The 14,461-nt window shown below is 39.3% G+C and overlaps 1 protein-coding gene across 1 annotated transcript in view; it reads left to right on the top strand.

Annotated features, from left to right (window-relative positions):
- The first annotated feature begins 920 nt into the window (after positions 1 to 920).
- The window catches only part of LOC141301651 (integrin alpha-11-like), a 68,888-nt gene continuing 55,347 nt past the window's right edge, over positions 921 to 14,461 (top strand). The window contains exons 1-2 of the mRNA XM_073831847.1: positions 921 to 1,048; positions 13,473 to 13,584. Of these exons, the coding sequence (XP_073687948.1) occupies positions 1,000 to 1,048; positions 13,473 to 13,584 (161 nt within the window). The 5' untranslated portion in view covers positions 921 to 999. The remainder of the gene's footprint in view (positions 1,049 to 13,472; positions 13,585 to 14,461) is intronic.

Here is a 14,461-nt window from a genome sequence, read left to right as displayed (position 1 = left end):
AAGGCAGTTTTCTCAAAATGAGTTTTTCCTCCACTTCAGCAGGACTTACATACACCAGACTTAGCAGTTTTATTCCTATCTGTATTCTGGAGGTTTATGTAGAAGGGTTTGTTCATATGTCATTCGCTTGATTTGATTATTGCACTTTATCTATTTGCACCTGCAGATTTTTAAATGCATATTTTTTAATGTAATCTTCTCAAAATGAGTTTGTTTCTCTACTTTAGGAGCACTTGCATACACCACATTTTACAGTTTTATTCATATCTGTATTCTGGAGGGTTTTTTTTGGCTGATGACAGTATTTTTTTATTTACTGAGTGATAAAAGTATATATCCAAAATCCCCTCAGAACAATAGTTTAATCTTAAAATTTCAACAAAATCCTAAAAAAGAATTTTACAAGTTTTTTTTAGAAGTTCTATTTTAGAAGTTTGCTTAAAATTAGATTTTTTTCCCCCCTATTCACCTGTAGTGTCTTGCCATAATGCATGAAGTGTTATTAAGTGTATAGATTCGAAACAACCTCAAAATATGTATGTTTCTAACCTTGATGCCACAAGAGAATAAACCTACAGCCACAATTTTGATTTCTTGGGGTTTTTAAAGAGTGCATGGAATGGAAACCACCATGTTATTGAAGTCCGTTAAGCTCTGGCAGCAGCATGTGTAGCGTTTTCCGACAGATGTTGTAGTCCGGAGAGCTGGAGAACTTCATTTTCCACAACTAAACATCTGGAGAGAGAGATACAGCAACAGCTTTAAGAGCAGTAAAAGCATGTGGGAAACTACAAGAGAAGCCAGTCAGGTACCTGCTCCAATATCTCTCTCTGTGTTTGAGGACGGTCACCCCGTTTTCCTCCTCCTCGAGGCAGCTGTCAGCTCCTCCTTCTCAGATGTAGTTCTGCTGTGGTTCAGGACTTGATCAGACCAGATTGTCTGCTCTTGCTGTGAGGACCTGATATAAACAAACACACTGACTGATTCACGTTTGAACGTATGGAGTACACTTACATCCTGCTGCTGTGGATCGCCGCTCTGATGCCAGGTGAGTGTGTGAGAGCATAAGGGGGTGTGTGAGCTTATGCAAGAATGTTTCTCAGTGCACTTAGACAGACTTTAAAGACAAAACAGTCTCCACAAGTGAGATAAATCTGATTAAATATCATTATAAGTAAATGATTTTTGATTCTAGGTGTTTTGAGGGTTCATCATAAGAAATAGAACCAAATCCAAATGTGTCACTAGTTGTCATCCAGTAAAATAAATTTTAAAGAGCTCATATCATTTCATACTGAGATATTGGCAAACTTTGAGAAGTTAAGATCTGAAACTCCAGAGGAGACAAATGAGAGATTACTGGGTATTTTTCTCTAGAGAAACCTATGGATATTTTGGCAAAAGTCTTTAGTTGCTCTTTATTGTAATCTAATTGCTGACTAGGATACTATTTTGAGATATTTAAGAGATTTTAATAATAACCATGATAAAACTTATAAAAATGTTATGCTTTATAAGTGCTGAAATCTGCTGCATTATATTTAATATTCATACTTCAGACATTTTTGCCAAAGTTGCTTGTGGTTTGGGGTTTATCATGTGTTGATTTCAAGTTCAATAAAGTGAATCACAGCTAACAGGGAACATTCTCAGAATGTTCTGGCAAGGTTTTAAACAAACGTTCTTTTAGTCACATTTGTGACCCTGGACTACAAAACTAGTCTTAAGTAGCATGGGTTTATTTGTAGCAATAGCCAAAAATACATTGTATGGGTCAAAATAACCGAAGAAAATGGGATAGTAAGTTAAGATCATGATCAAGGAAAATATTTGGTAAATTTCCTACCGTAAATATATCAAAACTTAATTGTTAATTAGTAATATGCACTGCTAAGAACTTCATTTGGACAACTTTAAAGGCTTTTTTCTCAGTATTTTGATATTGTTCTGCATCTTCAGATTCTAGATTTTTAAATAGTTGTATCTCAGCCAGATATTGTCCTATTCTCACAAACTATACATCAATGCATCTTATTTATTCAGCTTCTTTATTCAGATGAATATGTCTCAAATTTAAAAGATTGACCCTTATGACTGGTTTTGTGGTCCAGGGTCACATTTATAAAATGCTCATTCAAAGTTATCTGGTTCTTTAATAATGTTAAAGTTTAATAAAACTTGACTTATGCACTGCTCATTTATTTTCTGAAACGTTTTAGTTGGACGTTCGTCTGATATTTTTACTACTTTTTGTTTTAGAACCTTCAAAGAACATTCAAGTTACATTCCAATTTTGTTGGAACATGATCAAATGGAATGTTGCTCTAATGCTTGCATAAATAAATAACGTTTTCATAATTAGAACATATTTTTGTTAGCTTGCTCTCTTACCGCTCTGGAAATGTCAGGTTGATAATGGAGGAGGAACTCTGGAGGAACTGTGTGACCTTCATCCAGAACATCCAGATGGACTTTTATGAGCAGGGTCTAGTTTCCGGATCAAACACACAATCTGGATCCACTTATACACTCGCTCATCTAATGGACCTACACAAGAGGGCACATGTCATACATGGGCTCGAGTACAATAAATGTATGCAGGGACGATGAACTGTGCTGGACTGACTCCCAAAGATATTTATATGTCGTAAAGGATTTTTAAAGAGCTGAGAAGTGGTTAGTTCAAGTCTTAGCTCATAAATACAGACTGATCCAATCTAGCTTGATGCCAGAACTTCAGCAAGGCTAGATGGATTTTTAAGAACAGTGGCTTCCAATCTGCTTCCAAGACAAAATTCGTTATCTTTAATAATAAATGTAATATTTTAAATATTTTAATGGGTTGGGGTAAAAAGCAGTCAAATCTGTCTTTAGTTGTTTACATTAGCATGCATAGCGAGTCCGAGAAAGATTTACAGAACAATTTCTAATGAGAAGAATAAAAACTGCCACTATGTTATATGTTCTGAAAAAGCAGCCATTCAGTCCTTAAAGTTCAAGGAGCGTTAGCACACCTTTCATTTAGCGCTGCGTTTGCGTATGACGTCCAGCAGAGGGCGTGCACTGTTTACGTGCGTCTCTGCGTAACGGGAGCTTATAAAATACTGTCATTTAAAAACAATAGACGTCTCAAAGTGGAAAAAGTACGTCTGAGGCAAGATATTTTCAAGGAATGCTTTGGAAAAAGGACTCAACTCCTGGCCTCCACTCGTTAATGACAAGTGGCATAATCTTTAGTTCAAAACACATGTGAAAGAAGGATCATAATGTCAAATTTAAATTGAAGTACTTACAGGTATGTTTCTCTTCGTTTTGGTCGCCACGGTGATCAGTAATCTGATTGGCTGATGACGCCGGAAGTGCCTGGGCCTGTTTATTTGCAACCGAAATAACATCCATCTGACAGATTTTTTTAACCTACTTTCAGCCTAATCAAAACCACAGTTTGTTGAGTTTTTGTCTCCGATATTTACTTTTGAGCTCCAATATTTACTGACCTAATTTATGCTCTTTTATGTGACTGGATGTCAGTCATTTGTTTAGTTTTTTTGTTTGCTTAAGGAGGTGTGTGATGTTACTTTATTAAGTGATCAGATTTGCGATTTTCACCTGCTGGATCATAAAACAGGTGGGAAAAACACCAGAGAATTACATTGAAAGACTGACCTGAGTCATATCTAGAGACTTGGATGAGTCATAAGAGCCACCTGTTCAATAATTCAAATTTAAGAGTGCTTTCCCTGAAAGCTTTTATGACGACTTTACCATGCTGGAATCTTATGCAGTCACTTGCCATGAGAGTGTAATGTCTGGTTCATTTCTGGCCCGAAGTGTTGGTCGTGGATTCATTTCTCATCCGAGCCAGAGCCAGTCTGAAAGAGCTGAGATAAATCCACACAGATACCTCTTAAACCATTCAAACTGGTTTTAGCAGATCTAGTCCATATAGTCTAGTCATGCTGGTTTCCTAAACTTTAAGGTGTTTCAAAATTAAGTTTGGTTTTCAGTAGCTCTTTTCCCAAACTTTAAGCCACCTATGCAGTCCTGATGCAAAGGAAATGTATCTATTTTCCCTGATCAAAAAACAGCTAAAACCAGCCTAGGCTGGTTGGCTGGTCTTAGCTGGTTTAGTCTGGAAGTAGCTGGTTTTAGCTGGTCTTCCAGCCTGGCCAGCTCAGGAAAGTGGCCAAAATCCCTTTAAAACCACCTTGCTGGCCAGCTAAAACAAGACTGGCTGACCAGCTAAAACCAGCCAACCAGCCTAGGCTGGTTTTAGCTGTTTTTTTTTTTCACCAGGGTAAGGCTTCATAGATGCAGTTCTGATGCAAAGGAACCCCATTTTTATCTATTTTCCCTGATGAAAAAAACAGCTAAAACCAGCCTAGGCTAGTTGGCTGGTCTTAGCTGGTTTAGGCGGGAAGTAGCTGGTTTTAGCTGGTCTTTCAACGTGGCCAGCTAAGCCCAGCTCAGGAAAGTGGCCAAAACCCCTCAAAAACCACCCTGATGACCACCTATGACCAGCTAAAACCAGCCAACCAGCCTAGGCTGGTTTTAGCTGGGTTTTTTTCACCAGTGTAAGGCTTCACAGATGCAAAGGAACCCCATTTTTATCTATTTTCCCGGCTGAAAAAACAGCCTCGGCTGGTTAGCTGTTCTTAGCTGGTTTAGGCTGGAAGTAGCTGGTTTTAGTTGGTCTCCCAGTCTGGCCAGCTAAGACCAGGCTGACCAGGCTGGGAAAGTGGCCAAAACCCCTCTAAAACCAGCCTGGTTAGTTGACCTGACCAGCTAAAACCAGTCAACCAGCCTAGGCTGGTTTTAGCTGTTTTTTTTTTCACCAGGGTAAGGCTTTATAGATGTAGTCCTGATGCAAAGTAACCCCATTTTTATCTATTTTCCCTGCTGAAAAAAAACAACTAAAACCAGCCTAGGCTGGTTGACTGGTTTTAGCTGGTTCAGGCTGGAAGTAGCTGGTTTTAGCTGGTCTCCCAGCCTGGCCAGGCTGTGTAAGGTTGCCAAAACCTCTCTAAAACCAGCCTGCTGACCAGCTAAAACCAGGCTGGTTGACCAATTAAAACCAGCCAACCAGTCTAGGCTGGTTTTAGCTGTTTTTTTCACCAGGGTAAGGCTTTATAGATGTAGTCCTGATGCAAAGAAACACAATTTTTTATCTATTTTCTGAGATGAAAAAAACAACTAAAACCAGCCTAGGCTGGTTGGCTGGTCTTAGCTGGTTCAGGCTGGAAGTAGCTGGTTTTAGCTGGTCTCCCAGCCTGGCCAGGCTGTGTAAGGTTGCCAAAACCTCTCTAAAACCAGCCTGCTGACCAGCTGTGACCAGCTAAAACCAGGCTGGTTGACCAATTAAAACCAGCCAACCAGTCTAGGCTGGTTTTAGCTGTTTTTTTTCACCAGGGTAAGGCTTTATAGATGTAGTCCTGATGCAAAGAAACCCCATTTTTATCTATTTTCTGAGATGAAAAAAACAACTAAAACCAGCCTAGGCTTGGTGGCTGGTCTTAGCTGGTTTAGGCTGGAAGTAGCTGGTTTTAGCTGTTCTCCCAGCCTGACCAGCCTGGCCAGGCTGTGAAAGTGGTCAAAACCTCTCTAAAACCAGCCTGCTGACCAGCTAAAACCAGGCTGGTTGACCAACTAAAACCAGCCAACCAGTCTAGGCTGGTTTTAGCTGTTTTTTTCACCAGGGTAAGGCTTTATAGATGTAGTCCTGATGCAAAGGAACCCAATTTTTTTCTATTTTCCATGATGAAAAAAACAACTAAAACCAGCCTAGGCAGGTTGGCTGGTCTTAGCTGGTTTAGGCTGGAAGTAGCTGATTTTAGCTGGTCTCACAGCCTAAACCAGCCTGGCCAGGCTGTGAAAAGTGGCCAAAACTTCTCTAAAACCAGCCTACTGACCAGCTAAAATCAGGCTGGTTGACCATCTAAAACCAGCCAACCAGCCTAGTCTGGTTTTAGCTGTTTTTTTCACCAGGGTAAGGCTTCATAGATGCAGTCCTAATGCAAAGGAACCCCATTTTTTCTATTTTCCCATCTGGAAAAAAAAACAGCTAAAGGCAGGTCTAAGCTGGTTTAGGCTGGTTTTAGATGGTCTCCCAGCCTGGCCAGCTAAGGAAAGTAGACAAAACCCCTCTAAAACCAGCCTGCTGACCAGCTATGACCAGCTAAAACCAGCCAACCAGCCTAGGCTGGTTTTAGCTGTTTTTTTCAGCAGGGTTTAAGGCAATATTTGTGCTTTTTTAACATAATAACAGATAAAGTATTGATATAATGGTTCATTACGTGTTTTGGTTGCTCCACCAAACAGCTTTATCCAAACAGAATAACGAATGATCTGAGAACTACTGGGGCTTCTGTTTGAATTAAATCATATGTGAATCACACATGAAAAATGACTCTAATGACACCAGATCCTCTCAAGAATCCAGAGCATTTGAGCGCATAGCATTCGCTATAGTCATTACTATCGTAAATTGGCTGTAATTTAGCCACAGACCTTGGCTGACTTTACAGCTGTGTTGCCTTATATTCCCTGAGATGGTTTATTAAAGGAGTCTGGTTTCAACACAAACAGTGTTGCTACTGTTTACTAAAACTACTCAGAATCATTTTTGTTGATTGAAATAAAGCTGAAATGAAATAAAACATAAATATTAAATGAAAAACTTGAAATAAGTCACATTATAAATGACTAAAACTAAGTGACTAAAATACAATTATAGTACATAAATGCTACTAAAATAACACTGAACACAACTTAAAGAGATAGTTCACACAAAAATCATTTACTCACCCTCAGTGAAAGATCTGCTGTCTTTGACGTCACAGGATAGTCGCTAGTTTGAGATTATGTTTGTTCACATGGTTTCAACGTCATTTTCCTGTGGCTTTAGAGTTATTAGATCACATGATATTCACGGCTCAGATGATTTGCTCAAAAACATCAGTCTAGAATCAAGTGATCCTGAGCAAAAATGTTCAGCATGTTCTTGGCACTTCCATGCTGAAATGAGTGGAAATGTCCAGAAAAAATAGCTAAAATTTTATTGGTCTAGATCGGTTCTAAAATTATGCTTTAGAATTTACTAACACATTTTTGTCTGGAAGAATTTAAACAATTTCGTCTTAAAACCCTTTATAGACCACCAAAATTGTGATTTCTTTTACTTTTTTTAAGCAAAACTGATGGATAAGTGAATATTGTTTTCTGTGGTAACACGTTACACCACAAATACTACCGTTATATACTGAAAGCCAGAACATTCCTGTCTATAAAGGGACAAAACGATGCTCTCCAAAACACATTCCACAATCAATGAGACTGAATGTGAGAAGCATATTTTCATTTCTGATGTGTTGGCTTCACGCCAGGCCACTGCGTCTCACAAAGTCTGATGACTTTTCATTCTGCTGTGAAAATGAGAAGAATATGAAGGAAAGTCAATAGGCCCTTTTTGTTTTTTTCCCAGTCAGAGGAAACGTTTCCACAGGAAATTAATCTTCAAACGCGATGTGACCTCACTTCTATGATACTATATTCTTGCTTCCCATCTGAGTGACCTTTCCCAATAAACATTTAAATGAAATCCAGAGGCTGCAAATGTCCATCCAGAACCCGAGGGAAGTGAACAGACCATCACAGGACGCAGAATTCCCTTTGATATGTGCTGCCGATGGCGTTTAGCTCAAAATTTCCCCTCCTGCTCTTTCATGTGGTCTTATTGGTTGTTTATCATCTTTGTGCACCATGTGAGACAAATTGTGCCTCCTTAAGAACAACTAAAGAATAGAATAAGCGTTCCTCAGACGTATTGTAGCATTTAGACATTTTATCAGTAACACCTTATGCCAAAAACTACTCTTGCAGGCTCATTTGAAATACGTGGCTCTACCAACATTTCTGTAAAACTCTAAAAACCTATCTATCCGCCTTATTTTTCCCGTAAGAGTGGGCGCAACAATTTGTAAATTTTATGAGTCTGGCTTCTGGTCTCATCCATGTCCAGCTATTTTTAGCTGTACAAAACAGCTTGTTTTGCTGCTTTAAACTGAATTGGTGTGTCTTACCATGTTATTTTAATGTATTATCTTAATTATGAACACACTGGTTAGTAGTGCAAACAGTTTGACCATTTACTGCACGTTGTTGTTCTTCTCATTATTTCCCTACAGCGGCTACTGAACTGTAAGTCTCGTCCGTTGCTTACAGTGAGGGAAAACTCTAGGACCTTAATACGCTGCTTCTTCTTGAGCCACTACTTTGTTGCCTTGGCCGTGTGTTTTGGGTCATTATCATGCTGGAATACCCATCCACAAAACAGTTTCAATGGTTCTTACCCAAGATTTGATGGTGCATGGTCCTGTCCATCGTCACTTTGATGCGGTGCAGTCCCCTTAGCAGAAAAACACCCCCAAAGCATAATGTTTCCACCTCCATGTTTGACAGTGGGGATAGACAGCATTCCTCCTCCAAACACAGCGAGTTGAGTTGATGCCAAAGAGCTTGATTTCGGTCTCATCTGACAACACTTTGACCCAGTTTTCCTCAGAAAAATTCAGATATTCATTGGGCCTGTACATGTGCTTTCTTGAGCAGGGGGACCTTGTAGGCACTACAGGATTTCAGTTCTTCACAGCGTAGTATGTTACCAATTGTTTTCTTGGTGACTATGGTCCCAGCTGCCTTGAGATCATTGACAAGATCCTTCTGTGTAGTTCTGGGCTGATTCCTCACCGTTCTCATGATTATTAAAACTCGAGAAGGTAAGATCTTGAATGGAGCCCCAGACCGAGGGAGTTTGACAGGTATTTTGTGTTCCTTCCATTTGCGAATTCCACCAACTGTTATGACCTTCTCACCAAGCTGCTTGGTGATGGTCTTGTAGTCCATTCCAGCCTTGTGTAGGTCTACAATCTTGTCCCAGACATCCTTGGACAGCTGTTTGGTCTTGGCCATAGTGGAGAGTTTAGAATCTGATTGATTGATTGCTTCTGTGGACAGGTGCCTTTTACACAGGTAACAAGTTGAGATTAGGAGCACTCACAGCTCTTTACCAGTATAAAAGACACCTGGGGGCCAGAAATCTTGCTGATTGATAGAGAAAACACCCCAAAGCATAATGTTTCCACCTCCATGTTTGACGGTGGGGATGGTGTTCTTGGGGTCATAGACAGCATTCCTCCTCTTCAAAACACGACGAGCTGAGTTGATGCCAAAGAGTTAGATTTTGGTCTCATCTGACAACACTTTGACCCAGTTTTCCTCGGAAAAATTCAGATATTCATTGGGCCTGTACATGTGCTTTCTTGAGCAGGGGGACCTTGTAGGCACTACAGGATTTCAGTTCTTCACAGCGTAGTGTGTTACCAATTGTTTTCTTGGTGACTATGGTCCCAGCTGCCTTGAGATCATTGACAAGATCCTTCTGTGTAGTTCTGGGCTGATTCCTCACCGTTCTCATGATTATTAAAACTCGAGAAGGTAAGATCTTGAATGGAGCCCCAGACCGAGGGAGTTTGACAGGTATTTTGTGTTCCTTCCATTTGCGAATTCCACCAACTGTTCTGACCTTCTCACCAAGCTGCTTGGTGATGGTCTTGTAGTCCATTCCAGCCTTGTGTAGGTCTACAATCTTGTCCCTGACATCCTTGGACAGCTGTTTGGTCTTGGCCATAGTGGAGAGTTTAGAATCTGATTGATTGATTGCTTCTGTGGACAGGTGCCTTTTACACAGGTAACAAGTTGAGATTAGGAGCACTTCCTTTAAGAGAGTGCTCCTAATCTCAGCTCTTTACTGATATAAAAGACACCTGGGGGCCAGAAATCTTGCTGATTGATAGAGAAAACACCCCAAAGCATAATGTTTCCACCTCCATGTTTGACGGTGGGGATGGTGTTCTTGGGGTCATAGACAGCATTCCTCCTCTTCAAAACACGACGAGCTGAGTTGATGCCAAAGAGTTAGATTTTGGTCTCATCTGACGACACTTTGACCCAGTTTTCCTCGGAAAAATTCAGATATTCATTGGGCCTGTACATGTGCTTTCTTGAGCAGGGGGACCTTGTAGGCACTACAGGATTTCAGTTCTTCACAGCGTAGTGTGTTACCAATTGTTTTCTTGGTGACTATGGTCCCTACTGCCTTGACATCATTGACAAGGCCCTTCTGTGTAGTTCTGGGCTGATTCCTCACCGTTCTCATGATCATTAAAACTCCATGAGGTGAGATCTTGAATGGAGCCCCAGACCGAGGGAGTTTGACAGTTATTTTGTGTTCCTTCCATTTGTGAATAATCACACCAACTGTCGTCACCTTCTCACCAAGCTGCTTGATGTTGGTCTTGTAGCCCATTCCAGCCTTGTGTAGGTCTACAATCTTGTCCCTGACATCCTTGGACAGCTGTCTGGTCTTGGCCATAGTGGAGAGTTTAGAATCTGATTGATTGATTGATTGCTTCTGTGGACAGGTGTGTCTTATACAGGTAACAAGCTGAGATTAAGAGCACTCCCTTTAAGAAAGTGCTCCTAATCTCAGTTTGTGGCCTGTATAAAAGACACCTGGGAGCCAGAAATATTGCTGATTGATAGGGGATCAAATACTTATTTCACTCATTAAAATGCAAAACAGTTTATAACTCTTTTGAAATGTGTTTTTCTAGATTATTTTGTTTTTGTTGTTATTCTGTCTCTACCATTAAACTTATAGACTGATCATTTCATTGTCAGTGGGCAAACATACAAAATCAGCAGGGGATCAAATAATTGTTTTCCTCACTGTACTTCCACATTGAAGAATAAGGTGGATACACACAATTCCTTGCAAATTAAAATGTTGAATTTTGCCGTTAGTCTCAATATATAGGTTCATATGTATGGGTGTAACATGTCTTTTATTTTGAAGTTTAGCCATGGTTCCTGTCTTGTCATGTTTTTCCCTTGTTCCTTGTGATTTCCTTTCTCAATACCAAGTACGCAAAGTTCGGACTTGCGTCCTTCGTAGTTCGAACTTGTAAATTTGACTTGGGAGTACGAACTCCCGAGGACGCAAGGATGCAAGTCCTGTAATTCTGCAAATGGAACAGCAGTGTACTTGATAACGTCAGTCAGCTCGCCTTTTCTACTCCGGTTATCTTCACTGCTTCACTGTATGTATAAGACGAAATATGATATCAACCACCTCTGCCTCTTTTCGTTTTCATTTAAACATATTAATACCTGCAAAAACGTAGTTCAGGGAATGTACAACATTACAGTGAAACGAAATACTATATCAAACAGCATTGCCTCTTTTCCGTTTCATTTAACCTTAAACATAATAATAGCGACAAAAATGTGGTTCATGCAACGCGTTACAAAACAATAATTACAATAAAAGGAAGTGATATCAAACACCACTGCCTCTTTGTTTTCTTCAAAATATAAACCACAACTCTCTTTTCGTACTCTTTTAAATAATAGAACATTAATATGTGATTGCAGTGTGTATAATACATCTGGACTTGTAAAATGAAACATGACAAGCACACCTTTGCCTTTTTTGTTAAATGTCAGTTTTAATGAACAATATTAGCCATTATACAAGTATAAGTATAAAGTATAAGAGATTTATGTAATCGGAAATAAAGACAAAATGAGACAATTCGGTCAAATGCATGCTAAAACGTCAGCGTTAAATTACGATTGATAAATAATTTATGAAGCATAACTTTCTCCTCATATGACCTGGAATAAATAATAGATTCATGAGACCAAAAATTAGCTGTTAGATTTACCCAAAACGAATTATACCTCTTTAACTACTACAGAGACATCGGGACCAGCGGCAAACGTCAGAAGGACTAGCCGCGATGAGGCTCTCTCTGCGGGATACATGACCACTGAGCATCCGGTGTTCGCCACGAATTAGCATCTCCGAAATCGGCGAAACAAATTTTCAAATAGGCGCTGTCTTTGTAAATAAACCGCAGATTTGAGTTTTAAACAACTACATTCTTGCCTGAAATACTCTTAAACTCACATTTCATGACACAATAACAGTAATATTTTTAAAATTATGCGGGGTTTCTCCTCCGCCGTTAACGCTCGCTGATTGGTGCGAAATGCATTCTGGGATACATGACTGCCTCAAGTCTGCACAAGTCTCCTCTTGATGCATCCTTGATAAAAGGGGCGGATCAAGAACACATCCGGGGATTTGAACTGTACTTGCTAGATTTGAACTTTGAATTGGAACAGTACTTGGGCGACAACTGATGACGTTTCACAAGTCCACAAGAACACAAGTCCAGACAAGAACGCATATTGAGAAACGGCCAGTGTATGTGTCATGTTCTTATTGGTTGTTCTAGTCCTAAGTCTTGATTCCCATTGGTTGATTTGTGTCATGTGACCTGCATTGTTTGGTATAAGTAGCACTGATGTTGCCATTGCCTCTTGTCGTGTATTGAAGTTGTAACCTGCTGTTTCTGGTCAAGTCTACTCATGTCATGTCAAGCCAAGTGAAGTCTGTTTCGAGTCAAGTCAGTATCAAGTCAAGTCTTTGTTTGTTTCTTTAGATTCGCTCTGCTAAATCAAAAATGCACTTGGGTTCATTCACATCTCGCCTTCAGTGGACTATCATTACAAAGTGTAATCCAAAGAAACAAACGAAGACTTGACTTGATGCTGACTTAAATTGGAATAGACTTTAAACAGACTTCACTTGGCTTGACATGAGCATACCTGACCAGAAACAGCGGGTTACAACTTCAATACATGACAAGAGACAATGGCAACATGAGGGCTACTTATACCAAACATTGAGGTCACATGACACAAACCAACCAATGAGAAACAGGACACATGACTGGAACAACCAATGATATGCACAACGATTGCAACGTGCCAAAAACAGTTAAAGAAGAACAACCAATGAGAACATGACACAAAAGTATTTAATTAGTAAACTATTAGTATACCTATAAGTTGACATTTAGTATACTTGCAGTACAAACTGAAAAAATAGATGTAAACTAGCTGTGTACTCAAATTTTACTACTGTTATACTTAAAGTACATTTAAAAGTATACTTCTATATACTAGAAATTGGGCCAACTTAGTCCCAAGGAGTATTGGAAAAGTATACTACTAGTACACTGATATTTGTATACTTACTACATAAAGTATACTTAAAAATATACTTGAACTTTACTGAAGCATACTTAATAAATTCAATTTGAGGTATACTTCTTTTTGGTAAGGGATAAGGAAGCAAAACAAAATAAAATGCAATAAAATAACACTTAAATGTGTTTTCTTTCCAGTTTCCACTAGCCTAAAAGAACACAAGTTGCGGAAACAAAATAACCCAAAACCTCATAATTGATGCATGAAAAAACAATGGTTTTCACAGTCTTTATCATGAATTTAGCCCATTTACACCCAACTGAAACCAATTGAAAAGCTGTTTGTGTTAATTTCAGGGCGGTGGACCTGCTTTAATATCGACACCAGACATGCAAAAATCATCAAGGGTTCGAAGGAGGCTCAGTTTGGATATACGGTTCAACAACACGAGGCGGATGGGCAGAAATGGTAAGACTGCATCTTGAGAAACTGATCTGAAAAGATCATCCATTTCTGTATGAAAACCTGATGGCAACTTTGATTTTATATTTCCAGTTTAAGTTTCATAGGCCTGAGAGAACATTCCCAAATGAACATTTTACAGCTCCGATGTTGCTCTTTCATACCTCATGAGACGTAATGGAGTTCGCAGCCGTGTTTCACCGAAGAATCAACATCTTCACAGATGTTTCTTCTAAAATTTCTGAGGAATTTAAAAAGCAGACACAAATTAGTCACACAGTATGAGTATAGAGCTATAAAATGAATGTCGAGCAGCTCAGAGCATTTGACTAATGTTTGAGTTCATGAGATCTCTCAAACCAAAGCACTGTTTGACTTTTTCCTCAGGAGAAACTTAAGCAAATCTTCATTTGCTCTTGCTCATGGCCGACTAGAAGAAACGGTCGCAATTTTATAAAGAGAAGCAGAACTTTAGCAATAGCGTTCTTCTTGAATAGTTTAATCCATCATTTTTTTTCCAGTGAAATATTGTTGTGAAATGTGATCATGCTGATGGTTCTGCAGTCAGCTGGCAAACACGCAGTCTCAGAATCGACCTTGAAACTCTCCAAGCAGGAAGACATATCGCTCCCACTGAAGTAAATCAAACTGTGGTTCTCCTGACGTGACACGAATTCATGGGAATTTAAAGAAGCAATAAACAAAACCATTCACAACGACAACCAACAACATATGCTCATAGTAGCAAGGGAGCAACGGTGGATGTTTAGTTTGACAAATTCAGTGTTATGGATTATAATTTCGAATTATAATTTTAATCCTATAGGGGTATTTTCTTTAAAGGTAATTAAATCAAAACAAAACATATTTTCCAAAATTAAAA

The sequence above is a fragment of the Garra rufa genome, chromosome 25, assembly GCF_049309525.1.
Source record: "Garra rufa chromosome 25, GarRuf1.0, whole genome shotgun sequence".
Taxonomy (NCBI): Eukaryota; Metazoa; Chordata; class Actinopteri; order Cypriniformes; family Cyprinidae; genus Garra; species Garra rufa.
This window is presented reverse-complemented; position numbering and strand designations above follow the sequence as displayed.